The sequence below is a fragment of the Bombina bombina genome, chromosome 7, assembly GCF_027579735.1.
Source record: "Bombina bombina isolate aBomBom1 chromosome 7, aBomBom1.pri, whole genome shotgun sequence".
Taxonomy (NCBI): domain Eukaryota; kingdom Metazoa; phylum Chordata; class Amphibia; order Anura; family Bombinatoridae; genus Bombina; species Bombina bombina.
Genome location: NC_069505.1, coordinates 463,791,477 through 463,818,384, shown reverse-complemented (window position 1 = coordinate 463,818,384; position 26,908 = coordinate 463,791,477). Strand labels below are relative to the sequence as shown.

At 39.6% G+C, this 26,908-nt stretch overlaps 1 protein-coding gene across 1 annotated transcript in view; it reads left to right on the top strand.

The window, feature by feature from the left end:
• LOC128666739 (zinc finger protein 300) overlaps positions 1 to 22,627 on the top strand; it is a 41,693-nt gene extending 19,066 nt beyond the window's left edge. The window contains exons 4-5 of the mRNA XM_053721496.1: positions 566 to 658; positions 19,473 to 22,627. Of these exons, the coding sequence (XP_053577471.1) occupies positions 566 to 658; positions 19,473 to 20,113 (734 nt within the window). The 3' untranslated portion in view covers positions 20,114 to 22,627. The remainder of the gene's footprint in view (positions 1 to 565; positions 659 to 19,472) is intronic.
• Positions 22,628 to 26,908: the final 4,281 nt, after the last annotated feature.

The following is a 26,908-nucleotide window of genomic DNA, read 5'->3' as shown; positions in this document are numbered from 1 at the left end:
TTTAATTCTGACTTTAAGTTTTTCTCTGAAACTCCTGTTAACAAAAGGGTTAAAATCTAAATGCATTCCTGCAAATTTTTATTTTGATCCTTTTAAGCAGTAGCAACAATGTAGGTTTGATACTGAAAACAATGAAAGAAAGTAATTGTCAATGGTAATCAGGTTACTGAACAATTTACTGTCTCATATTGGGATAATTTGTTCCTGCTCCTACTTGGGGATTGCTCGTGCCGCACTGATACATATACAGCATGGTCTGAGCTATTAAAGGTCGTACAGTAAGTGCACATGCGTATGGAATAGATAGCATGGTCTGAGCTATTAGAGGTCGTACAGTAAGTGCACATGCGTATGGAATAGATAGCCTGGTCTGAGCTATTAGAGGTCGTACAGTAAGTGCACATGCGTATGGAATAGATAGCATGGTCTGAGCTATTAGAGGTCGTACAGTAAGTGCACATGCATATGGAATAGATAGCATGGTCTGAGCTATTAGAGGTTGTACAGTAAGTACACATGCGTATGGAATAGATATGTAGTAATTATTCTATAATGTAATTAACAGAGCTCAGCGAAATTTTCACCGTGATAATTAAGGAGGAACCAGAAGATGATGATGATACCGAGTATGGGGACAGTCACCCAGACCTTTCTACAGGTGAGTGACAATACAATTATCTAGAGCGTTGGTTATAACTTGTAAACCTCTTATTAAATATTTATAGTGAAAGTCAACCCTAGCGTTTGTGAAAAGGATTGACTATTGAAACAAATAAAGGGGACTTTCATTCATGAAGTATAAGATACTGGGTATGCAAAAAAGGCACCTGGGTTTTCTGTTTTTATAAAAGAAATTCAAATGCAGATAATCTTTGAATCTTTCCATCTTGGATCACCAAATGAAAGGGAAATTAGGACATTTTTGTTAGGGTGGCTCCCTATAATTGAATCTTATCCATTAACAATTCAGAAGACCATATTATATCCGTTATATGGCATTACTAGGTTATTTCCCAGCAGCTTGGATATCTGGATACAGAGAATTGTAAATACTGCAGCAAGAGGGTAAGGTACCCAGCCTAGTCTGGATGGGCGGGGAGAGGGAGAGAGATTGATTTCCTTTTTTTTTCCCCTTCCCCCCTCCGGTTTTGGTTTTCTATAAAATCATGTTATATCCGGAAAGACTTTTTTGAATGCGATATCATATTGAAAAGATGAAAAGAAGAGAGGGAAAATTAAGTACTTTATGTTAGAACATTTTTTATCATGGAATATTTCATGCTAGAGGTTCTATGTTTTTCTTTGTTAAAAGACGCATGTTCATGGTCTTATGCTTTATATTAGAAAATCATGTGTTATGTTAAAATCATGCATGCCTTTATTATGTTACATTTGGCGAGATGGGTTTTTCTCTGTACTTGATATTTTTTTTTCCGCATGTCTAAAAAGCTTTGGATATACAATAAATAAATAGTTAAAAAAAAAAAAAAAAAGATACTGGGTATGTTCATAATGGGAATGTTCCTTTCAAGATAGGACTGAAGTTTTAAGTAGTCATTTCGACCTCTCAGTGAGAGCATTGATGAAAGTTAGAGTCTGGAGATGCAGGGAAACCATCTAGACTGTCACTAACAGCTCCTGAGCAATCAGTGTTGACGAGTTTCACTGCTTGCTGCTACACACTCAAGTCCATGTCAGAAGCGCTGCTGCAAGACTATAACACTAACAGCCGGACAGATAGGTCAGCATGCTAAGGCACTGTGGCTGAGCTCTGTAGCAACCCAAGGTTTGCAGGTTCGATCCCCGGTGAGGTCCACTCAGCCTTTCATCCTCCCGAGGTTGATAAAATGAGCAGCGCCTTGAGACCCTTATGGGTGATTAGCCGCACTTTACAAGTACCCAATACATACATACACTTGAGAGGCTGTGCCTGTTCCAACAGCATGGATCCTGGAAGGTAAGCACCTTTTTCATAGCAGGGGAAGTCCTGTCCTACACTCCACGTGACCTGGTGCGGTCTTTTAATTTCTTTCATGTAATTGGCAAGAGTCCATGAGCTAGTGACGTATGGGATATTTAATCCTACCAGGAGGGGCAAAGTTTCCCAAACCTCAAAATGCCTATAAATACACCCCTCACCACACCCACAATTCAGTTTTATAAACTTTGCCTCCTATGGAGGTGGTGAAGTAAGTTTGTGCTAAGATTTCTACATTGATATGCGCTTCTCAGCATTTTGAAGCCCGATTCCTCTCAGAGTACAGCGAATGTCAGAGGGATGTGAAGGGAGTATCACCTATTGAATGCAATGGTTTTCCTAACGGGGATCTATTTCATAGGTTCTCTGTTATCGGTCGTAGAGATTCATCTCATCAAGTATGTTTTTATTACTTAAGACACCTCAGCTATGGTTTGGCACTTTATGCATTAATATAAAGTTCTAAATATATGTATTGTACTTATATTTGCCTTGAGTCAGGCTCATTTATTTCCTTTTTGCAGGATTGACCTCGCATTCTATTGGCTGTTCCGATCAGCCAATAGAATGCAAGGTCAATTCTTTTGGCTGATTGGATCAGCCAATCGGATTGAACTTCAATCCGATTGGCTGATGCATTTTTCCTACCTTAATTCCGATTGGCTGATAGAATCCTATCAGCCAATCGGAATTCGAGGGACGCCATCTTGGATGACGTCATTTAAAGGAACCGTCATTCGTCGAGTAGTCGTGCTGGAAGGATGCTCCGCGTCGTATGGCTTCAAGATGGACATTTTATTAGAGTGGCGGCGGGGTCCGGGAGCGGCGGTTTAGGGGTTAATAAGTTTAATGTAGGTGGCGGCAGTGTAGGGGGGCAGATTAGGGGTTAATAAATGTAATGTAGGTGGCGGTGGGCTCCGGGAGCGGCGGTTTAGGGTTTAAACATTTTATTTAGTTGCGGCGGACTCCGGGAGCGGCAGGATAGGGGTTAATAAGTTTATGTAGGTGGCGGCGGTATAGGGGGCGGCAGATTAGGGGTTAATATGTATACTGTAGGTGCGGTGGGGTCCGGGAGCGGCGGTTTAGGGGTTAATAACTTTATTTAGTTGCGGGGGGGCTCCGGGGGCGGTGGTTTATGGGGTATAACAGTATAGGGGTATCAATAAAGCTGGGACAAAGCCGAAGAGCAGCGAGATCGATGACTGATAAATAACACAGTCCGCTGCTCATCGCTCCGTAATTTTTTTGACAGCTTTCTTGATAATTTTTGAGAGCGTATTCAGGTCTGCGGCAGCGATGTTAGACGAACTTAGGCGAGCGTATTGGGGCCAGCGAATGCAGGGAAGTTGACAGGTTGATAAATAGAGGCCATTGAATTATCCTCCTCTGATGAGGATCTATCTGATTCAGAAGATCCTTCCTCAGATATTGACACTGACAAATCTACTTATTTATTTAAAATGGAGTATATTCCTTCTTTGTTAAAAGAAGTGTTAATTACTTTGGATATTGAGGAATCTAGTCCTCTTGACATTAAAACTAGTAAACGTTTAAATTCTGTTTTTAAACCTCCTGTGGTTACTCCAGAGGTTTTTCCTATTCCTGATGCTATTTCTGATATGATTTCTAAGGAATGGAATAAGCCGGGTACTTCTTTTATTCCTTCTTCAAGGTTTAAAAAATTGTATCCTTTGCCAGCAATTTCAATAGAGTTTTGGGAAAAGATCCCCAAAGTTGATGGGGCTATTTCTACTCTTGCTAAACGTACCACTATTCCTATGGAAGATAGTACTTCTTTTAAATATCCTTTAGATAGAAAACTTGAATCTTATCTAAGGAAAGCCTATTTATATTCAGGTCATGTTCTCAGGCCTGCAATTTCTTTGGCTGATGTTGCAGCTGCATCAACGTTTTGGTTGGAGAATTTAGCGCAACAAGAATTTGATTCTGACTTATCTAGCATTGTTCGCTTACTGCAACATGCTAATCATTTTATTTGTGATGCCATTTTTGATATTATCAAAATTGATGTTAGATCCATGTCTTTAGCTATTTTAGCTAGAAGAGCTTTGTGGCTTAAATCTTGGAATGCTGATATGACATCTAAGTCTAGATTGCTATCTTTCTTTCCAAGGTAATAATTTATTTGGTTCTCAGTTGGATTCTATTATTTCAACTGTTACTGGGGGGAAGGGAGTTTTTTTGCCTCAGGATAAAAAACCTAAGGGTAAATCTAAGGCTTCTAACCATTTGTTCCTTTCGTCAAAATAAAGAACAAAAACCTAACCCTTCCCCCAAGGAATCTGTTTCCAATTGGAAGCCTTCCTCAAATTGGAATAAATCTAAGCCATTTAAGAAACCAAAGTCAGCCCCTAAGTCCGCATGAAGGTGTGGCCCTCATTTCAGCCGCACCTTCATGCGGACTTAGGTGTTAGGGGTATCGAGGATGTTAGGGTTATCGAATAGGATTCAGAGTAAGACCTTCTGTGAGAAGATTTTTTCTCTCACGCATCCCAGCAAATCCAGTAAAAGCTCAGGTTTTCCTGAAGTGTGTTTCAGACCTGGAGTTTTCAGGGGTGATCATGCCAGTTCCTTTTCAGGAACAGGGTCTGGGGTTTTATTCAAATCTATTCATTGTCCCAAAGTAAGGAAAATTCATTCAGACCAGTTCTGGATCTGAAAATTTTGAATCGTTATGTAAGAGTACCAACTTTCAAGACGGTGACTATAAGGACTATTCTGCCTTTTGTTCAGCAAGGACATTATATGTCCACAATAGACTTGCAGGATGCATACCTTCATATTCCGATTCATCCAGATCATTATCAGTTCCTGAGATTCTCTTTTCTAGACAAGCATTACCAATTTGTTGCTCTTCCGTTTGGCCTAGCAACAGCTCCAATAATCTTTTTTCAAAGGTTCTCGGTGCCCTGCTCACTGTAACCAGAGAGCAGGGTATTGCAGTGTTTCCTTATTTGGACGATATCTTGGTACTAGCTCAGTCTTTACGTTCTGCAGAATCTCACACTAATCAACTAGTGTTGTTTCTTCGGAAACATGGTTGAAGGATCACTTTACCAAAAAGTTTCTTGATTCCTCAGACAAGGGTCACCTTTTTAGGCTTCCAGATAGAGACAGAGTCATGGACACTGAATGTAACAGACAAGAGACGTTTAAAATTGGTTGCAGCCTGTCGGAACCTTCAGTCTCAGTCATTCCCTTCAGTGGCTATGTGCATGGAAGTTTTAGGTCTCATGACTGCAGCATCGGACGCGATTCCTTTTGCTCGTTTTCACATGAGACCTCTCCAGCTTTTTATGCTGAATCAATGGTGCAGGGATTATATCACAATTAATATCCTTAAATCCCAATGTTCAACACTCTCTGACGTGGTGGTTAAATCACCAGCGTTTAGTTCAAGGGGCTTCTTTTGTTCGGCCAACCTGGACTGTGATCACAACAGATGCAAGTCTTTCAGGTTGGGGAGCTGTTTGGGGATCTCTGACAGCACAAGGGGTTTGGAAATCTCAAGAGGCGAGATTACCAATCAATATTTTAGAACTCTGTGCATTTCTCAGAGCTCTTCAGTTTTGGCCTCTGTTGAAGAGAGAACCGTTCATTTGTTTTCAGACAGACAATATCACATCAGGGTGGGACTCACAGTCCCCAAGCTATGAAAGAAGTATATCGGATACTTGCTTGGGCGGAATCCAGCTCCTGTCTAATTTCTGCGGTGCATATCCCAGGTGTAGACAATTGGGAAGCAGATTATCTCAGCCATCAGACTTTACATCCGGGGGAGTGGTCTCTCCATCCAGATGTGTTTTCTCAGATTGTTCAGATGTGGGGTCTTCCAGAGATAGATCTGATGGCCTCTCATCTAAACAAGAAACTTACCAGATACCTGTCCAGGTCCAGGGATTTTCAGGCGGAAGCAGTGGATGTGTTGACACTTCCTTGGTGTTATCAACTTGCTTATATTTTCCCGCCTCTAGTTATTTTTCCAAGAGTGATCTCCAAAAACATCATGGAACAATCGTTTGTGTTGCTGGTGGCTCCAGCATGGCCTCACAGGTTTTGGTATACGGATCTTGTTCGGATGTCCAGTTGCCAACCTTGGCCACTTCCGTTAAGGCCGGACCTATTGTCTCAAGGTCCGTTTTTCCATCAGGATCTCAAATCATTAAATTTGAAGGTGTGGAAATTGAACGCCTAGTGCTAAGTCATAGAGGTTTCTCTTACTCAGTGATTAATACTATGTTACAAGCTCGTAAATCTGTCTCTAGAAAGATTTATTATCGAGTTTGAAAGACTTACATTTCGTGGTGTTCTTCTCATAAATTCTCTTGGCATTCTTTTAGAATTCCTAGAATTTTACAGTTTCTTCAGGATGGTTTGGATAAGGGTTTTTCTGCAAGTTCCTTGAAGGGACAAATCTCTGCTCTTTCTGTTTTATTTCACAGAAAGATTGCTAAACTTCCTGATATTCACTGTTTTGTACAGGCTTTGGTTCGTATCAAGTCTGTAATTAAATCAATCTCTCCTCCTTGCAGTCTTAATTTGGTTTTGAGGGCTTTACAGGCTCCTCCATTTGAGCCTATGCATTCTTTGGACATTAAACTACTGTCTTGGAAAGTGTTGTTCCTTTTGGCCATCTCTTCTGCTAGAAGAGTTTCTGAGCTATCTGCTCTTTCTTGTGAATCTCCTTTTCTGATTTTTCATCAGGATAAGGCGATTTTGTGGACTTCATTTAAATTTTTACCTAAGGTTGTGAATTCTAACAACATTAGTAGAGAAATTGTTGTCCCTTCCTTGTGTCCTAATCCTAAGAATTCTTTGGAAAGATCCTTACATTCTTTGGATGTGGTGAGAGCTTTGAAATATTATGTTGAAGCTACTAAAGATTTCAAGAAGACTTCTAGTCTATTTGTTATATTTCTTTTATGTAATTGGCAAGAGTCCATGAGCTAGTGACGTATGGGATATACAATCCTACCAGGAGGGGCAAAGTTTCCCAAACCTCAAAATGCGTATAAATACACCCCTCACCACATCCACAATTCAGTTTTACAAACTTTGCCTCCTATGGAGGTGGTGAAGTAAGTTTGTGCTAAGATTTCTACGTTGATTTGCGTTTCTCAGCATTTTGAAGCCTGATTCCTCTCAGAGTACAGCGAATGTCAGAGGGACGTGGAGAGTATCACCTATTGAATGCAATGATTTTCCTAACGGGGGTCTATTTCATAGGTTCTCTGTTATCGGTCGTAGAGATTCATCTCCTACCTCCCTTTTCAGATCGACGATATACTCTCATATACCATTACCTCTACTGATAACTGTTTCAGTACTGGTTTGGCTATCTGCTATATGTGGATGGGTGTTTTTTGGTAAGTATGTTTTTTATTACTTAAGACACCTCAACTATGGTTTGGCACTTTATGCATTAATATAAAGTTCTAAATATATGTATTGTACTTATATTTGCCTTGAGTCAGGTTTGTGTATTTCCTTTTGCAGATTGTCAGTTTCATATTTGGGGAAAGTAATATTAAGAAATATTGTTTCTTACCTGGGGTTTAGTCTTTTTTCAATTGACTACTTTGTTTCAAATTGCGGGCTGGATTAGGCTCACAGGTGCGCCAAATGCTACACTTTTTCTATGTCAGAGGGCTATGTTATTTGCATTTTTTCCCATTCCTGAAACTGTCATATAAGGCAATTGATAATTTTGCTTTATATGTTGTTTTTTATTTTACATTTTGCAAGATGTCTCAATCTGATCCTGCCTCAGAAGTATCTATTGGAACTTTGCTGCCTGACATTGGTTATACCAAAGTGCATTTGCTGTAAAATTGTGGAGATTATATCTCCTAATGTCATTTGTAATAGTTGTCATGATAAACTTTTACATGCAGAGAATGTTTCCATAAGTAATAGTACATTGCCAGTTGTAGTTCCTTCAACCTCTAATGTACATGATATACCTATGAATTTTAAAGAATTTGTTTCTGATTCTATTCTGAAGGCTTTGTCTGCATTTCCGCCTTCTAATAAACATAAAAGGTCTCTTAAAACTTCTCATAAAGTTGATGAAATTTCAAATGACCAACAACATAATCAATTATCCACTTCTGATGAGGATCTTTCTGATTCAGAAGATCCTCCCTCCGATATTGACACTGACAAATCTTCTTATTTATTTAAAATGGAATATATGCGTTCTTTATTAAAAGAAGTGTTAATTACTTTGGATATTGAGGAAACTAGTCCTCTTGATATTAAAACCAGTTAACGTTTAAATTCTGTTTTTAAACCTCCTGTGGTTACTCCAGAGGTTTTTCCTATTCCTGATGCTATTTCTGATATGATTTCTAAGGAATGGAATAAGCCGGGTACTCCTTTTAATCCTTCTGCAAGGTTTAAAAAATTGTATCCTTTTACCAACAGTTTCAATAGAGTTTTGGGAAAAGATCCCCAAAGTTGATGGGGCTATTTCTACTCTTGCCAAACAAACTACTATTCCTATGGAAGATAGTACTTCCTTTAAAGATCCTTTAGATAGGAAGCTTGAATCTTTTCTAAGGAAAACCTATTTATATTCAGGTCATCTCCTTAGGCCTGCAATTACTTTGGCTGATGTTGCAGCTACTTAAACTTTTTGGTTGGAGAATTTAACGCAACAAGATTTGGATTCTGACTTATATAGCATTGTTCGTTTACTGCAACATGCTAATCATTTTATTTGTGATGCTATTTTTGATATTATCAAAATTGATCTTAGATCCATGTCTAGCTATTTTAGCTAGAAGAGCTTTGTGGCTTGAATCTTGGAATGCTGATATGACTTCTAAGTCTAGATTTCTATCTCTCTCTTTCCAAGGTAATTATTTATTTGGTTCTCAGTTGGATTCTATTATTTCAACTGTTACTGGGGGGAAGGGAGTTTTTTTGCCCCAGGATAAAAAGCCTAAGGGTAAATCTAAAGCTTCTAATCGTTTTCATTCCTTTCTTCAAAATAAGGAACAAAAACCTAATCCTTCCCCCAAGGAATCTGTTTCCAATTAGAAGCCTTCCTCAAATTGGAATAAATCCAAGCCTTTTAAGAAACCAAAGTCAGCCCCTAAGTCCGCATGAAGGTGCGGCCCTCATTCCAGCTCAGCTGGTAGGGGGCAGATTAAGGTTTTTCAAGGATGTTTGGGCAAATTCTGTCCAAAATCATTGGATTCAGAGCATTATCTCTCAGGGGTACCGAATAGGATTCATAGTAAGACCTCCTGTGAGAAGATTTTTTTTCTCTCACGCATCCCAGTAAATCCAGTAAAAGCTCAGGCTTTCCTGAAGTGTGTTTCAGACCTGGAGGTTTCAGGGGTAATTATGTCAGTTCCTTCTCAGGAACAAGGTCTGGGGTTTTATTCAAATCTATTAATTGTTCCAAAGAAAGAAAATTCATTCAGACCAGTTCTGGATCTGAAAGTTTTGAATCGTTATGTAAGAGTACCAACTTTCAAGATGGTGACTATAAGGACTATTCTGCCTTTTTGTTCAGCAAGGACATTATATGTCCACAATAGACTTGCAGGATGCTTACCTTCATATTCCGATTCATCCAGAACATTACCAGTTCCTGAGATTCTCTTTTCTAGACAAGCATTACCAATTTGTTGCTCTTCCATTTGGCCTAGCAACAGCTCCAAGAATCTTTTCAAAGGTTCTAGGTGCCCTACTCTCTGTAATCAGAGAACAAGGTATTGCAGTGTTTCCTTATTTGGACGATATCTTGGTACTAGCTCAGTCTTTACGTTCTGCAGAATCTCACACGAATCAACTAGTGTTGTTTCTTCAAAAACATGGTTGGAGGATCAATTTACCAAAAAGTTTCTTGATTCCTCAGACAAGGGTCACCTTTTTAGGTTTCCAGATAGATTCAGTGTCCATGACTCTGTCTCTAACAGACAAGAGACGTTTGAAATTGGTTGCAGCATGTCGGCACCTTCAGTCTCAGTCATTCCCTTTAGTGGCTATGTGTATGGAAGTTTTAGGCCTCATGACTGCAGCATCGGACTCGATTCCTTTTTGCTCGTTTTCACATGAGACCTCTCCAGTTTTGTATGCTGAATCAATGGTGTCGGGATTATACAAAGATATCACAATTAATATCCTTAAATCCCAATGTTCGACACTCTCTGACGTGGTGGTTAAATCACCAGCGTTTAGTTCAAGGGGCCTCTTTTGTTCGGCCAACCTGGACTGTGATCATAACAGATGCGAGTTTTTCAGGTTGGGGAGCTGTCTGGGGATCTCTGACAGCACAAGGGATCTCAAGAGGCGAGATTACCAATCAATATTTTAGAACTCCGTGCAATTCTCAGAGCTCTTCAGTTTTGGCCTCAGACAGACAATATCACGACGGTGGCATATGTCAGTCTTCATGGTGGGACTCGCAGTCCCCAAGCTATGAAAGAAGTATCTCGGATACTTGTTTGGGCGGAATCCAGCTCCTGTCTAATCTCTGCGGTTCATATTCCAGGTGTAGACAATTGGGAGGCGGATTATCTCAGCCGTCAGACTTTACATCCGGGGGAGTGCTCTCTCCATCCAGATGTTTTTTCTCAGATTGTCCAGATGTGGGGTCTTCCAGAAATAGATCTGATGGCCTCTCATCTAAACAAGAAACTTTCCAGATATCTGTCCAGGGATTTTCAGGCGGAAGCAGTAGATGCGTTGACACTTCCATGGTGTTATCAGCCTGCTTACATATTTCCGCCTCTAGTTCTTCTTCCAAGAGTGATTTCTAAAATCATCATGGAATAATCATTTGTGTTGCTGGTAGCTCCAGCATGGCCGCACAGGTTTGGGTATGCGGACCTTGTTCGGATGTCCAGTTGCCAAGCTTGGCCACTTCCGTTAAGACCGGACCTTCTGTCTGAAGGTCCGTTCTTCCATCAGGATCTCAAATCATTAAATTTGAAGGTGTGGAAATTGAACACTTAGTGCTAAGTCATAGTGGTTTCTCTGACTCAGTAATTAGTACTATGTTACAAGCTTGTAAATCTGTCTCTAGAAAGATTTATTATCGAGTTTGGAAGACTTACATTTCCTGGTGTTCTTCTCATAAATTTTCTTGGCATTCTTTTAGAATTCCTAGTATTTTACAGTTTCTTCAGGATGGTTTGGATAAAGGTTTGTCTGCAAGTACCTTGAAAGGTCAAATCTCTACTCTCTCTGTTTTATTTCACAGAAAGATTGCTAAACTTACTGATATTCACTGTTTTATACAGGCTTTAGTCCGTATCAAGCCTGTCATTAAATCAATTTCTCCACCTTGGAGTCTTAATTTGGTTTTGAGGGCGTTACAGGCTCCTTCATTTGAGCCTATGCATTCCTTGGACATTAAACTACTTTCTTGGAAAGTGTTCCTTTTGACTATTTCTTCTGCTAGAAGAGTTTCTGAGCTATCTGCTCTTTCTTGCGAATCTCCTTTTCTGATTTTTCATCAGGATAAGGCAGTTTTGCGGACTTCATTTATATTTTTGCGGACTTCTTTTTTCCCCCTTGTCTACTTTAAAAAAAATTCTTCCTGGTCCCTGACTCTCAATTAGATTTGTGGGGCTCCATCCCTAAGGTGGATGGTGCTATTTCTATGCTGGCTAAAGGTACTACTATCCCTCTGGAGGATAGTTCTTCTTTTAGAGAGCCTATGGATATGAAAGTGGAAACCTTTCTGAGGAAAATGTTTTAACATACAGGGGGCGCGATCAAATATACGGTGCAGGTTTCGGCGCAAGCATGGAAACCTGCTTCGCCCGTAATTTCACCTCGCACATCGGGGTATTACATATAGGGCGCAGGCATTTCCTAAGTGCCGTAAGTCTGATAAACTAGCGATGTCCAGAAATAAGCGTGAATACAAGTTTCTGGAGTCGCCAGTGACTTACGGCACTTTAGAAACTGCCGGCGCATAAGAAAAGTAACTAAAATTTTAAATCTCCCGTAACTGTCTAACACGCCTCCCCAAAATAAGCCCGACATGTATAACCCTAATATCTGCAATCCCCCCTCTCACTCTTAATAATAAATGTATTAACCCCTAGACCGACAACGCAATATGCCTATTTAAACTATTAACCCCTATATCCGCCATCAAACCCACACCGCAAGTAATAACTAAATTATTAACCCCTAAACCGCCATAGCCCACATAGCCTATTAAATGTATTAACCCCTAATCTGCCGCCGCCGCCACTATAATAAAGTTATTAACCCCTAAACCTAAGTCTAACCCTAACACCCCCTTAACTTAAATATTATTTAAATAAATCTAAATAAATTTACTATTATTAACTCAATTATTCCTATTTAAAACTAAATACTTACCTATAAAATAAACCCTAAGATAGCTACAATATAATTAATAATTACATTGTAGCTATTTTAGGATTTATTTTTATTTTACAGGCAGCTTTGTATTTATTTTAACTAGGTACAATAGTTATTAACTATTTAATAACTACCTGGCTAAAATAAATACAAAATTACCTGTAAAATAAATACTAACCTAAGTTACAATTACACCTAACACTACACTATCATTAAATTAATTATATACAATTACCTACAATTAACTAAAGTACAAAAAAAAAAAACACTAAATTACAGAAAATAAAAAATAAATTACAAGAATTTTAAACTAATTACACCTAATCTAAGCCCCCTAATAAAATAAAAAATCCCCCAAAAATAATAAAATTCCCTACCCTATAGTAAATTACAAATAGCCCTTAAAAGGGCTTTTTGCGGGGCATTGCCCCAAAGTAATCAGCTCTTTTACCTGTAAAAAAAGAAATACAACCCCCCCAACATTAAAACCCACCTCCCACACACCCATACTCTAAAACCCACCCAAACCCCCCTTAAAAAACCTAACACTAACCCCTTGAGGATCACCCTACCTTGAGCCGTTTTCACCCAGCCGGGCCGAAGTCTTCATCCAATCCGGGCGATGTGGTCCTCCAGACGGGCAGAAGTCTTCATCCAAGGGGCATCTTCTATATTCATCCATCCGACGAGGAGCGGCACCATCTTGAAGACATCCGACGCGGAGCATCCTTTCTGCACGACGACTACCCGACGAATGGCTGGTCCTTTTAAATGACGTCATCCAAGATGGCGTCCCTCGAATTCCGATTGGCGGATATGGTTCAATCCGATTGGCTGATCCAATCAGCCAATCGGATTGACCTCGCATTCTATTGGCTGATCGGATTTTTCCTACCTTAATTCCGATTGGCTGATAGAATCCTATCAGCCAATCGGAATTCGAGGGACGCCATCTTGGATGACGTCATTTAAAGGACCAGCCATTCGTCGGGTAGTCGTCATGCAGGAAGGATGCTCCGCATCGGATGTCTTCAAGATGGAGCCGCTCCTCGTCGGATGGATGAAGATAGAAGATGCCGCTTGGATGAAGACTTCTGCCCGTCTGGAGGACCTCTTCTGGCCGGATTGGATGAAGACTTCGGACCGTCTGGAGGACCACATCGCCCAGATTGGATGAAGACTTTGGCCCGGCTGGGTGAAGACGGCTCAAGGTAGGGTGATCTTCAGGGGGTTAGTGTTAGTTTTTTTTAAGGGGGGTTTGGGTGGGTTTTAGAGTAGGGGTGTGTGGGTGGTGGGTTTTAATGTTAGGGGGGTTGTATTTCTTTTTTTACAGGTAAAAGCTGATTACTTTGGGGCAATGCCCCGCAAAAAGCCCTTTTAAGGGCTATTTGTAATTTACTATAGGGTAGGGAATTTTATTATTTCGGGGGGATGTTTTATTTTATTAGGGGGCTTACATTAGGTGTAATTAGTTTAAAATTCTTGTAATTTATTTTTTATTTTCTGTAATTTAGTGTTTGTTTGTTTTTGTACTTTAGTTAATTTTAGTTAATTGTAGGTAATTGTATTTAATTAATTTGATTTATTTAATGATAGCGTAGTGTTAGGTGTAATTGTAACTTAGGTTAGGATTTATTTTACAGGTAATTTTTGTTTTTATTTTAGCTAGGTAGTTATTAAATAGTTAATAACTATTTAATAACTATTGTACCTAGTTAAAATAAATACAAAGTTGCCTGTAAAATAAAAATAAATCCTAAAATAGCTACAATGTAATTATTAATTATATTGTAGCTATCTTAGGGTTTATTTTATAGGTAAGTATTTAGTTTTAAATAGGAATAATTGAGTTAATAATAGTAAATTTATTTAGCTTTATTTAAATAATATTTGTTAGGCGGTGTTAGGGTTAGACTTAGGTTTAGGGGTTAATAACTTTATTATAGTGGCAGCGACGTTGGCGGCGGCAGATTAGGGGTTAATACATTTAATAAGCTATGTGGGCTATGGCGGTTTAGGGGTTAATACACTTTATTAGTTATTGCGGTGGGGGATTGCGGTTGACAGGTAGATAGACATTGGGCATGCGTTAGGTGTTAAGTTTTTTTTGCAGGCATTTTCGGGAGTTACGGTGCTCCCATACTCAGCGCAAGGCTTGCTATGGCTGCTTTTTATGGCGAGGTAAAGATGGAGTAAGATTTCTCCATTTTCGCCACGTAAGTCTTTGCGCTGAATATTGGATACCGATTTACGACGCGGTCCCATGTTAGCTTATGGGAGGAAAAATAGCGGGCGACAGGTAAAATATACGTGCCGCATTTATATGCGGCGCTGTATATAGGATACCAAAATCGCGCAAAAACCGGCATCGCCGGCTTTTGCGGGCGACGCTGCATATGTAATGGAGGCCAGGGTTTTTATTTCAACCAGCGGCAGCTGGAGTCGCGGTTGCTGGAGCAGCTACCTACTGGTGCAACACTCTGTCGGAGCTCATTGAGGTGGAGACTTTCCTCGAGGATATTCAGGAGAGAATGAACGCTCTAAGAATTGCTTACTCCTTCATCTGTGATGCGAATATGCAGATTATTCTCATAAATGCAAAGGCTTCTGGCTTTGCGGTTCTAGCCCGCCGGGCTCTCTGGTTGAAGTCTTGGTCTGCGGATATGACTTCTAAATCCAGACTCCTTTCTCTTCCTTTCAAGGGGAAGATTTTATTCTGTCCAGGGCTGGACTCCATTATTACGGTTACTGGAGGGAAAGGTGCCTTCGTACCGCAGGATAAGAAAAATAGGCTTACGGGACAGCAATTGTCTAATTTTCGTTCTGACAAATCAAAAGGACAGCAACCCTCATCCAAGTCTGAGCAGCCCAAGAGTACTTGGAAACTGGCTCAGTCCTGGAATAAATCCAAACAGACTAAGAAACCCGCTGAGAACAAATTGGCATGAAGGGGCGGCCCATGATCCGGGATCGGATCGAGTAGGGAGCAGACTGTCTCTTGTTTCAGACGCTTGGTTCCAGGATGTACAGGATCCTTGGGTCCTGGAAGTTGTATCTCAAGGATACAGGATAGGATTCAAGTCTCATCCGCCCAGGGGCAGATTCCTATTCTCTAGTCTGTCCACAAGACCAGAAAAGTTGCATACAGGACCTCTCCTCTCTAGGGGTAATTGTCCCTGTACCTACAGCAGAAAGAGGCTTGGGGTTTTATTCAAACCTTTTTCGTGGTTCCAAAGGAGGAGGGCACTTTTCATCCAATTCTGGACCTAAAGTGCCTAAACAAGTTTCTGAGTGTTCCCTTTTTCAAGATGGAGACAATACGGTCAATTCTTCCTCTGGTTCAGGAAGGACAGTTTATGACCACAATAGACCTGAAGGATGCATACCTTCACGTCCGATACACAGGGGACATTTTCCATTCCTGATGTTTTCCTTTCTGGCTCAGCACTTCCAGTTCATACCTCTTCCGTTTTGGTTTAGCTACTTCTCCAAGGATATTTTGAAGGTTCTGGGGGCTCTTCTGGTTTCCCAGATGTGGACTCCTTGTTCAGTGTGCTTAGAGGAATATGGCTACACCTCACTGACAAGGCCCAATGAAGGCCAAAACAATCGTCTGGGGTTGCTGTGTTCCTTGTTCAGAGAGGAAGTGCCTGGTATTTTGGCGCTGGACTGACCGTAATAGGCGGGATCAGACTGATATATATATATATATACTCTAAAAAGCATTACTGGGCTAAAAAGCTACACCCAGGTGGTAAATCGCTATAGAACAGACTAACAATGGTATTGAGCCAGTTGTTTGTTCCTGTGAGTGCACTTCTCTCTGTAAATATAACCTCGGTTGCCTACATCAACCATCATGGGGGAACGAGAAGTTCCTTGGTGATGAGAAAAGTATCTTGGATACTAGAGTGGGCGGAGACTCACAGATGTACACTGTCAGTGATCCACATTCCGGTTATGGACAACTCGGAAGCAGACCTTCTCAGCAGGCAATCCTTTCACCCAGGGGAATGGTCTCTCCACCCCTAGGTGTTTGCAGAGAGATGCAGCAAATGGGCGAAGCCGGAGATAGATCTCATGGGATCCCGTCTCAATACCTAGCTACCCAGGTATGGGTCGAGGGATCCTCAGGCGGAATTGATAGATGCCCTATCAGTACCATGGAGGTTCAGACTCGTATATCTTTTTCCTCCATTACCGCTTCTCCCTCGTGTGGTGGCTCGCATCAAGCAGGAGCGGGCATCAGTGATTCTGATTGCTCCATTGTGGCTACAAAGGACGTGGTTTGCGGATCTGGTGGGGATGTCCTCATCTCCTCAGTGGTTACCTTGTTGCAGAGATCTGATACAGGGTCCCTTCGTTCATCAATATCTAGATTCTCCGAGGCTGACTGCATGGAGATTGAACGCTTAGTCCTAGCCAACAGAGTGTTCTCTGAGTGTTATCAACACTCTGGTTCAAGCTCGTTGGCCAATTACTCGTCGTAGCTACCATAAAGTGTGGAGGACTTGTACTGGTGTAAAGAGCGTGGCTTTTCCTGGCATAAGGTTAAGGTTGCCAGAATTTTATCTTTTCTCCAGGATGGACTGGAGAAAAGTCTATCTGCTAGTTCCCTGAAGGGACAGATATTGGCCCTGTTGGTGTTACTGCTCAAGAGATTGGCTGAGCTTCCGGATGTGCAGTCCTTTGTTAAGGCTCTGACTAGAATCAGACCTGTGTTTAGATCTGGGGCTCCGCCTTGGAGCCTCAATCTTGTTCTTAGTGTTTTGCAGCAGGCTCCGTTTGAGCCTATGCATACTGTTGACATTAAATTGTTATCTTGGAAGGTTCTTTTTTTATTGGCTATTGCCTCTGTGCGCAGAGTTTCTGAGATTTCTGCTTTGCAGTGTGATCCCCCTTATCTGGCTTTTCATGCTAATAAGGCGGTTTTACACACTAAATTATGGTTCCTCCTTAAGGTGGTGTCGAATCGTAACATTAATCAAGAAATTGTTGTTCCTTCCTTGTGTCCTAATCCTCCTTCATGGAAGGAATGCTTGCTTCACAACCTAGATGTGGTTCGTGCCTTAAAGTTCTATCTTCAGGCTACTAAGGAATTCAGACAATCTTCCTCTTTGTTTGTCATCTATACAGGGAAGCGTAAGGGGCAGAAGGCTACTACGACTTCCCTATTTTTCTGATTAAGGAGTGTCATCCGCTTAGCTTATGAGACAGTGTGATGATAGCCTCCTGAGAGGATAGCGGCTTATTCCACTAGAGCAGTGGCTTCCTCTTGGGCCTTTTAAGAACGAGGCCTCTATGGATCAGATTTGTAAGGCGGCTACCTGGTCCTCCTTACATACCTTTTCTAAATTTTACAAGTTTGATGTTTTTGCTTCGACTAAAGCAGCTTTCGGGAGACAAGTTTTGCAGGCTGTGGTGCCCTCAGAATAGGGGTCCGCCTCTTACTTCTGTTCCTCCCGTTATTCATTCAGTGGCCTCTGGAGCTTGGGTATTGGTTCCCAACAGTAAGGAATGAAGTTGTGGACTCTCTGCCTTATGGAAGGAAAACATAATTTACCAGATAAATTCCTTTCCTTCCTGGCAGGGAGAGTCCACGACCCCGCCCGTAATTTATTTTTTGATGGGCGGCTCCCTTTTTATATTATTTCTTCTGGCACCTTTTATACCCTAATGTTTCTCCTGTTTTTCCTTGTTCCCTCGGTAGAATGACTGGGGATAGGGGAAGTGGGAGGGATATGTAAGCCTTTGGCTTGGGTGTCTTTGCTTCCTCCTGGTGGCCAGGTGTTTTATTTTCCAACAGTAAGGAATAAAGGCGTGGACTCTCCCTGCCAGTAAGGAAAGGAATTTATCTGGTAAGTATAAATTTATGTTTTTGTTCTAAAACTATAAAAACACTTTTACTGAAGAACCATAAAAAATGCTAAAAAAAAAAACACAAATGAAGCGTCAGCGAGACGACAGATTCTGGCCAGTTTACTACGTTTGTGCTTTTTTAGCTACAAGTATTTGTATTATGTCCATTTTGTATTTTCTTCTTGGGCTCCGGATGTCTGTATAATAGGTGGTGTTGTAGACCTGTAGTTCCCGGAGGACAGTATTAAGTTAATTTGGTGTTTATTAGAATCTACTTTCCTATTCTCTCAGTTTCCCTACATACCAGTTGCCTCAGCGTTCCTTATTCTAGAAGAACCATCTTATTAATCATTAATAATGGCAATATGAAACAGGTAATCTGGAAATACATTTAGATCAATAACTTGATTGGACGTGTCTATCATCTTTTGTTTTTTGATAAGGGCAACATTAAATTATCTAGTAACATAGTAGATTAGGTTTAAAAAAAAAAAAAAAAAAAAAGTCCTTCGAGTTCAACCTATAAATACCCACTAGATTATTTTTTTTATGTAAGCGAGGCCAACGCAACAAAAGAAAGCTTAGGGCCCAAATAAAAACAACTCACTTGCAAGGAAAAAATTTACAGAGGAAGCTTTTTATCATTATATTTTAGTGTAGGCGTGTCTCCTCGCCCAGAACATGCATAGCGAGATAAAAATTTGCCTTGATAAAAATGACTTTTAGGGACTTCACAATACTGACCTCTAAAATATTCTCACTAAAGAGGAGAGCGTTAGATCATTGCACCATTAGTAACAATGGTAAACGGAAGAAATTCACTGCATATGAGTAGAGCCCTGACGTGTTTCACGCTAGATACTCCAGGTTTGTTCTACTGTTTAGATACACATCCTACGTTTGAACTAGTTAGTAGGTGTGATAATTGAGGTTTTCCAGGTCCCTACTACTTGCAAACCATTGGACAACTATACATTTTAAAAGGAAAATATTAGCCGTTTCCTCCTAGTAATTAGAAAAGAGAGAAATGGAGAAAATATCTGTAAGCGTACATGTTATAATAGTTTATCATGTAAATCCTGCCCCCATCTGTTTTATACATTTATATTATTGTGTAGTTCCTTATAGCAACGTCTTAAGATTACCTTTTCTATAAAGACTTTATCGTTAATGTTATTGGTAGAATTATCATTTAATATTGGTTTTCCAACAGATGAAAAGCTGGGTATGAATAATGACTCCAACACCTTTTTTTCAGAGGGCACAATGGCCGGACATCAGTCTCAAAGAGTTAAAAACAACATTGAATTAATTGTGCCTAAGCCATCAACACCGTGTGTGAAAGGAAATCTCGCTCCTGCTCCTGTAACTTACGCAGTAAATTCGGGATTTGGCAGCAATAATAATGTACAGTTCACAACGGGCATCATTAAAATGGATGACTCCCTCAGCACTGCGAAGCAGGGCAGCCACATAGCGATCTGTGTAGATCATAATACGGCACCGTTAAGAGGGATGCTGTGCACGTGTAATAAAATTAGGAAACAGATTGTGGTAAATAAGCCACATTCTTGCCATATTTGTGGAAAATGCTACTACAGGAAGTCCCATCTGACCGTGCACATAAGAAGCCATACCGGAGAGAGGCCTTACGTGTGCCAGGAATGTGGCAAAGGCTTTTATCAGTCATCAGCTTTAATTAAACACCAAATGAGTCACACAGGAGAAAAACCATATATTTGCTCTGAATGCGGCAAAGGTTTTGCCACCAATTGGCACATGGTTAAACATTATAAATCTCACACAAGAGAAAAGCCGTATGTTTGCAATGAATGTGGGAAAAGCTTCACTCAAAGGACCAATCTAAACTTGCACCAGAAAACTCATATTAAAGAGTAGGCATGAGATTTTCTTGGACTTGCTGCAACTGTCTGTGGACATTATGCAGAAGAGATTAGGAGAGAGCTTCTATTAAGACATATCTGGTTCTACATCAGAAAACAAACTTAGAGGTCCTGATTGATTTCTCTGTATACGAGATGCTTACTACACTCCAGAAAGTTTGTCTTATAGTATACAACCACACGTTTTTGCCTCAACTTACAAAGGTTTCTTATAAAACAATAAAAATGTGTATACATCATAAAATGCTCACATTACAGAAGCCATTCCTTTTTTTTCCCCTAAAATGTAGGGCTCTCACTAGTGAGCTCAAATGGAGAAGAACTCACACATCTTGCTTGTGTGTGTGGCAATTACATCAAAGTCTGGTTTCAGATAATAAAAACTCTTATAGAAGGGTCCATGTTTTCCTGTAATGTATATTCAGACGTGGTCTTCGCCAAACAGGGGCATGGTCTACATGTATTTATATAGTAAATAATGTTATATTAGACATGTGCATTCAGAGTTTTCTGGAGGAATCAAATGCAGAAGATGCTGGCCCTAGTAGCATTAAGTTATTTTCTGCGCAAATCCAGATCTCAGTGCGTTGCACTTTCACAAGAAGACCGCCGGCTCCGAAAATGCTGGTGGCTGTCATCCGGTATTTGTTTCCTCTCAGAAAGTTCCAATACAAATGTCTAGTTCATATCCTTTCATCTGATTGCGCTTTAGCTAATGTGTGTAGGTACACGCTTGCTGTTTCTATAGTTATGAAGCTTTAATGAACTGATAAATATCTGTATTTTATGTGAAATTGAGAATATTTTTATCTTTTTTTATTATTTTTAGCACATACTAGGTAGGGGATTATCATAACTTGGATTTAAAAGATTATGGATATGTTTTGTTTTCTACACTTTAGAAAACTTAGATTTATGTCCATGAAATGAGTACAGAAAACTTGCGGAATGCAGATAAATTGGTTTAATGGCAAGTTTTGGACACCATTATTGTACATATTGTGTATTAAACAAGCTTTCAGCAGGGAAAAATATTAGATAATTTATAAACGGAAAATGTGTAATGATTTCCAGTGATATACGCTAAAGACCCTAGCTATCCGGGCACCATTTTGCTACACAAGAACATGGAGGAAGTAATTGTTATTGGTTTGTTGTAGCTGAAAGACAATTTTAAAAAAATCATGTAAATAAAAATATGAATAACTATAAGTTTTGTTAAATTGCTACTACACATTGGTTACTCCTCTGGACTTGTTGATGTGCTGCCAGTACTCTGGTATCGTGAAGATGTTTGATTCTAGAATTAGTGGCAGTCGCTGTACGATATATAAAGACCTCACGTGATTCCTGCTCAACCTATTACAGGACCCCCCTGAGCTTACCTTAAGCCAGTTTTCTGTGTAACCAGAGGCATTTCTAGATTAAAAAAAATCTGGGACTGTGACCCAAGACAAAACTCAAAGACTTGGTTATTTCCTAGTCATTGTCCCTTCTATGTATACATATAATGTAATGCCATATCTAGGCAGCATACAAGATGTTATCCCATGTACAGACAATAGTTACACCAACTCAAGCAGTAATAACCAGCCATAAGCAATGGTCCAAAGGGGATACTCCTTATCCATGGACATAAAATTATTATAAAACTAGACCAATATAGTTTATACACTAGTAAAGTCTCCAAAAACATTTAACGCTCTTCTAGAGAAGATTAAAACAGACACCGTACTTAATGTTTTACTTCCCATGTGAAAGCCAATAAGCATAAGTGAGAAGTACCTGTCAGCCAATGAGTTCCAGTGGAAAGTAGTGCCTATTGGTCAGCAAGCATTAGCAGAAGTCAACAAGCATTGGCCAATGGGCATTTACATGAGGTACCTATCAGCCAATGTACTCTAGTAGGAGGCACCTGTCAGCTAATGAATATTAGAAGGCGGTACCTGCCTATCAGCCAATAAGCATTTGCAGGTGATACCTACCAGCCAATAAGCATTTGCAGGTGATACCTACCAGCCAATAAGCATTTGCAGGTGATACCTATCGGCCAATAAGCATTTGCAGGTGATACCTACCAGCCAATAAGCATTAGCAGGTGATACCTATCAGCCAATAAGCATTTGCAGGCGATACCTATCAGCCAATAAGCATTAGTAGAAAGTAACTGCCGACCATGAGCATTAGTAGGCGGTACACAACTGATATTTAACTTTTTTACATCTTTTTTTTTACTATTGCATCCCTTTAATTCTTTGAAGAGCATATAGCAAAGCTCCCAATATATACAAGTAATATAGGGGCACTTACAATTTAAATAATTTTATTCTTTATATTTGATATAACATATTGTGATCTAGTGTAGTATCAAGGTGATTTTGTATGTGTTTCATGCAAATATGAACTAAAAAATATCCTTTACCTGTACATAAAAATGTATTGTTTGGTGTAATGTGTAATAACTGTATTTGAAAGATATTTTCATCTGCTAATAAAGATTAGAAAACGGTTTTGGTGCATTGATTGCTTCTTTTAGAACTGATGGTCAAGCAGCTATCGGCTTCTGTTTTATAGACCAGCACATTATGTACTGGAGTCAAGCTATCAGACAGTTGAAAAATTCAAGTCAAGCTATCAGACACTGTTTTGGAGCTATCAGACAGGTTTAAAACAGTAGTCAAGCTATCAGACACTTATTTGTTAGCACTTTCTTAAGACTTTTAAAGGCTGTACCATACATATATGCTAATAAGAAATGTTTTAATGAATACAAAAAGCATTTTTTTTATAAATGTCACTCAAATTAAAAAAAATAGTCATTTTCCAGCATTTCTTTAAGCGTTAAAAACAAAATTCCCCATTGTGCCACTAAATATTCACCAGAACTATCTCACACAATGACCCCTCTACAATATTACAAATTATGGGGACTTTTTACTGTGGAATTTTAAAATTATTGTGCCCCAAATATCCCTCAAATTGAAAAAAATAGGCACATTCAAACGATTTCACTAACGCTGGTTTTTACCGCCCTCTGGTATTTGGAGTCAGTCATTAAAGGGTCTAACGCTCACTTTTCAGCCGCGACTTTTCCATACCACAGATCCCCTTACGTCAATTGCGTATCCTATCTTTTCAATGGGATCTTTCTAACTCCGGTATTTAGAGTCGTGGCTGAAGTGAGCGTTAGAAATCTAACGACAAAACTCCAGCCGCAGAAAAAAGTCAGTAGTTAAGAGCTTTCTGGGCTAACGCCGGTTTATAAAGCTCTTAACTACTGTGCTCTAAAGTACACTAACACCCATAAACAACCTATGTACCCCTAAACCGAGGTCCCCCACATCGCCGCCACTGCTCTAAAGTACACTAACACCCATAAACAACCTATGTACCCCTAAACCGAGGTCCCCCACATCGCCGCCACTCGATTACATTTTTTTAACCCTAATCTGCCGACCGCCACCTACGTTATACTTATGTACCCCTAATCTGCTGCCCCTAACACCGCCGACCCCTATATTATATTTATTAACCCCTAACCTGCCCCCCACAACGTCGCCTCCACCTGCCTACACTTATTAACACCTAATCTGCCGAGCGGACCGCACCGCTACTATAATAAAGTTATTAACCCCTAATCCGCCTCACTCCCGCCTCAATAACCCTATAATAAATAGTATTAACCCCTAATCTGCCCTCCCTAACATCGCCGACACCTAACTTCAATTATTAACCCCTAATCTGCCGACCGAATCTCGCCGCTACTGTAATAAATGGATTAACCCCTAGAGCTAAGTCTAACCCTAACACCCCCCTAAGTTAAATATAATTTAAATCTAACGAAATAAATTAACTCTTATTAAATAAATTATTCCTATTTAAAGCTAAATACTTACCTGTAAAATAAACCCTAATATAGCTAGCTACCTACAATAATTAACCCCTAATCTGCCGCTCCGTAAACCGCCGCTACCTACATTATCCCTATGTACCCCTAATCTGCTGCCCCTAACACCGCCGACCCCTATATTATATTTATTAACCCCTAATCTGCCCCCCTCAACGTCGCCTCCACCTGCCTACACTTATTAACCCCTAATCTGCCGAGCGGACCGCACCTCTACTATAATAAAGTTATTAACCCCTAATCCGCCTCACTCCCGCCTCAATAACCCTATAATAAATAGTATTAACCCCTAATCTGCCCTCCCTAACATCGCCGACACCTAACTTCAATTATTCACCCCTAATCTGCCGACCGAATCTCGCCGCTACTGTAATAAATGGATTAACCCCTAGAGCTAAGTCTAACCCTAACACCCCCCTAAGTTAAATATAATTTAAATATAACTAAATAAATTAACTCTTATTAAATAAATTATTCCTATTTAAAGCTAAATACTTACCTGTAAAATAAACCCTAATATAGCTACAATATAAATTATAATTATATTATAGCTATTTTAGGATTTATATTTATTTTACAGGTAACTTTGTATTTATTTTAACCAGGTACAATAGCTATTAAATAGTTAAGAACTATTTAATAGCTAAAATAGTTAAAATAATTACAAAATTACCTGTAAAATAAATCCTAACCTAAGTTACAATTAAACCTAACACTACACTATCAATAAATACATTAAATAAAATACCTACAATTACCTACAATTAAACCTAACACTACACTATCAATACATTAATTAAATACAATACCTACAAATAACTACAATTAAATAAACTAACTAAAGTACAAAAAATAAAAAAGAACTAAGTTACAAAAAATAATAAAATATTTACAAACATTAGAAAAATATTACAACAATTTTAAACTAATTACACCTACTCTAAGCCCCCTAATAAAATTACAAAGCCCCCCAAAATAAAAAAATGCCCTACCCTATTCTAAATTAAAAAGTTAAAGCTCTTTTACCTTACCAGCCCTGAACAGGGCCCTTTGCGGGGCATGCCCCAAGAAATTCAGCTCTTTTGCCTGTAAAAAACACATACAATACCCCCCCCCAACATTACAACCCACCACCCACATACCCCTAATCTAACCCAAACCCCCCTTAAATAAACCTAACACTAAGCCCCTGAAGATCTTCCTACCTTATCTTCACCTCACCGGGTATCACCGATCGGTCCTGGCTCCAAAATCTTCATCCAACCCAAGCGGGGGCTGGCGATCCATAATCCTGCGGCTGAAGAGGTCCAGAAGAGGCTCCAAAGTCTTCATCCTATCCGGGAAGAAGAGGCGATCCAGACCGGCAACCATCTTGATCCAAGCGGCATCTTCTATCTTCATCCGATGAGGAACGGCTCCATCGTGAAGACCTCCAGCGCGGATCAATCTTCTTCTGACGACGTCCAACTGAAGAATGACGGTTCCTTTAAGGGACGTCATCCAAGATGGCGTCCCTCGAATTCCGATTGGCTGATAGGATTCTATCAGGCAATTGGAATTAAGGTAGGGAAATTCTGATTGGCTGATGGAATCAGCCAATCAGAATCAAGTTCAATCCGATTGGCTGATCTGATCAGCCAATCAGATTGAGCTCGCATTCTATTGGCTGATCGGAACAGCCAATAGAATGCGAGTTCAATCCGATTGGCTGATTGTATGTGTTTTTTTTACAGGCAAAAAAGCTGAATTCTTTGGGGCATGCCCCGCAAAGGGCCCTTTTCAAGGCTGGTAAGGTAAGGCTTTGAACTTTTTTTAATTTATTATAGGGTAGGGCATTTTTTTATTTTGGGGGTCTTTGTTATTTTATTAGGGGGCTTAGAGTAGGTGTAATTAGTTTAAAATTGTTGTAATATTTTTCTAATGTTTGTAAATATTTTATTATTTTTTGTAACTTAGTTCTTTTTTATTTTTTGTACTTTAGTTAGTTTATTTAATTGTAGTTATTTGTAGGTATTGTATTTAATTAATGTATTGATAGTGTAGTGTTAGGTTTAATTGTAGATAATTGTAGGTAGTTTAATTTATTTATTGATAGTGTAGTGTTAGGTTTAATTGTAACTTAGGTTAGGATTTATTTTACAGGTAATTTTGTAATTATTTTAACTATTTTAGCTATTAAACTATTTAATAGCTATTGTACCTGGATAAAATAAATACAAAGTTACCTGTAAAATAAATATAAATCCTAAAATAGCTATAATATAATTATAATTTATATTGTAGCTATATTAGGGTTTATTTTACAGGTAAGTATTTAGCTTTAAATAGGAATAATTTATTTAATAAGAGTTAATTTATTTCGTTAGATGTAAATTATATTTAATTTAGGGGGGTGTTAGGGTTAAAGTTAGACTTAGCTTTAGGGGTTAATAAATTTATTAGAGTAGCGGTGAGCTCCTGTCGGCAGATTAGGGGTTAATACTTGAAGTTAGGTGTCGGCAATGTTAGGGAGGGCAGATTAGGGGTTAATACTATTTATTATAGGGTTATTGAGGCGGATTAGGGGTTAATACATTTATTATAGTAGCGCTCAGGTCCGGTCGGCAGATTAGGGGTTAATAAGTGTAGTTAGGTGGAGGCGACGTTGGGGGCGGCAGATTAGGGGTTAATAAATATAATATAGGGGTCGGCGATGTTAGGGCAGCAGATTAGGGGTACATAGGGATAATGTAGGTGGCGGGGGTGTACGGAGCAGCAGATTAGGGGTTAAAAATAATATGAGTAGAGTAGACGGCAAACGCAGCCTGTCGATCCCCCACAAACCGGAAGTCTATTCCCAGAGAACAAACCGCTATGCAATGCGGTTTGAAAAAAAGTCCCAAA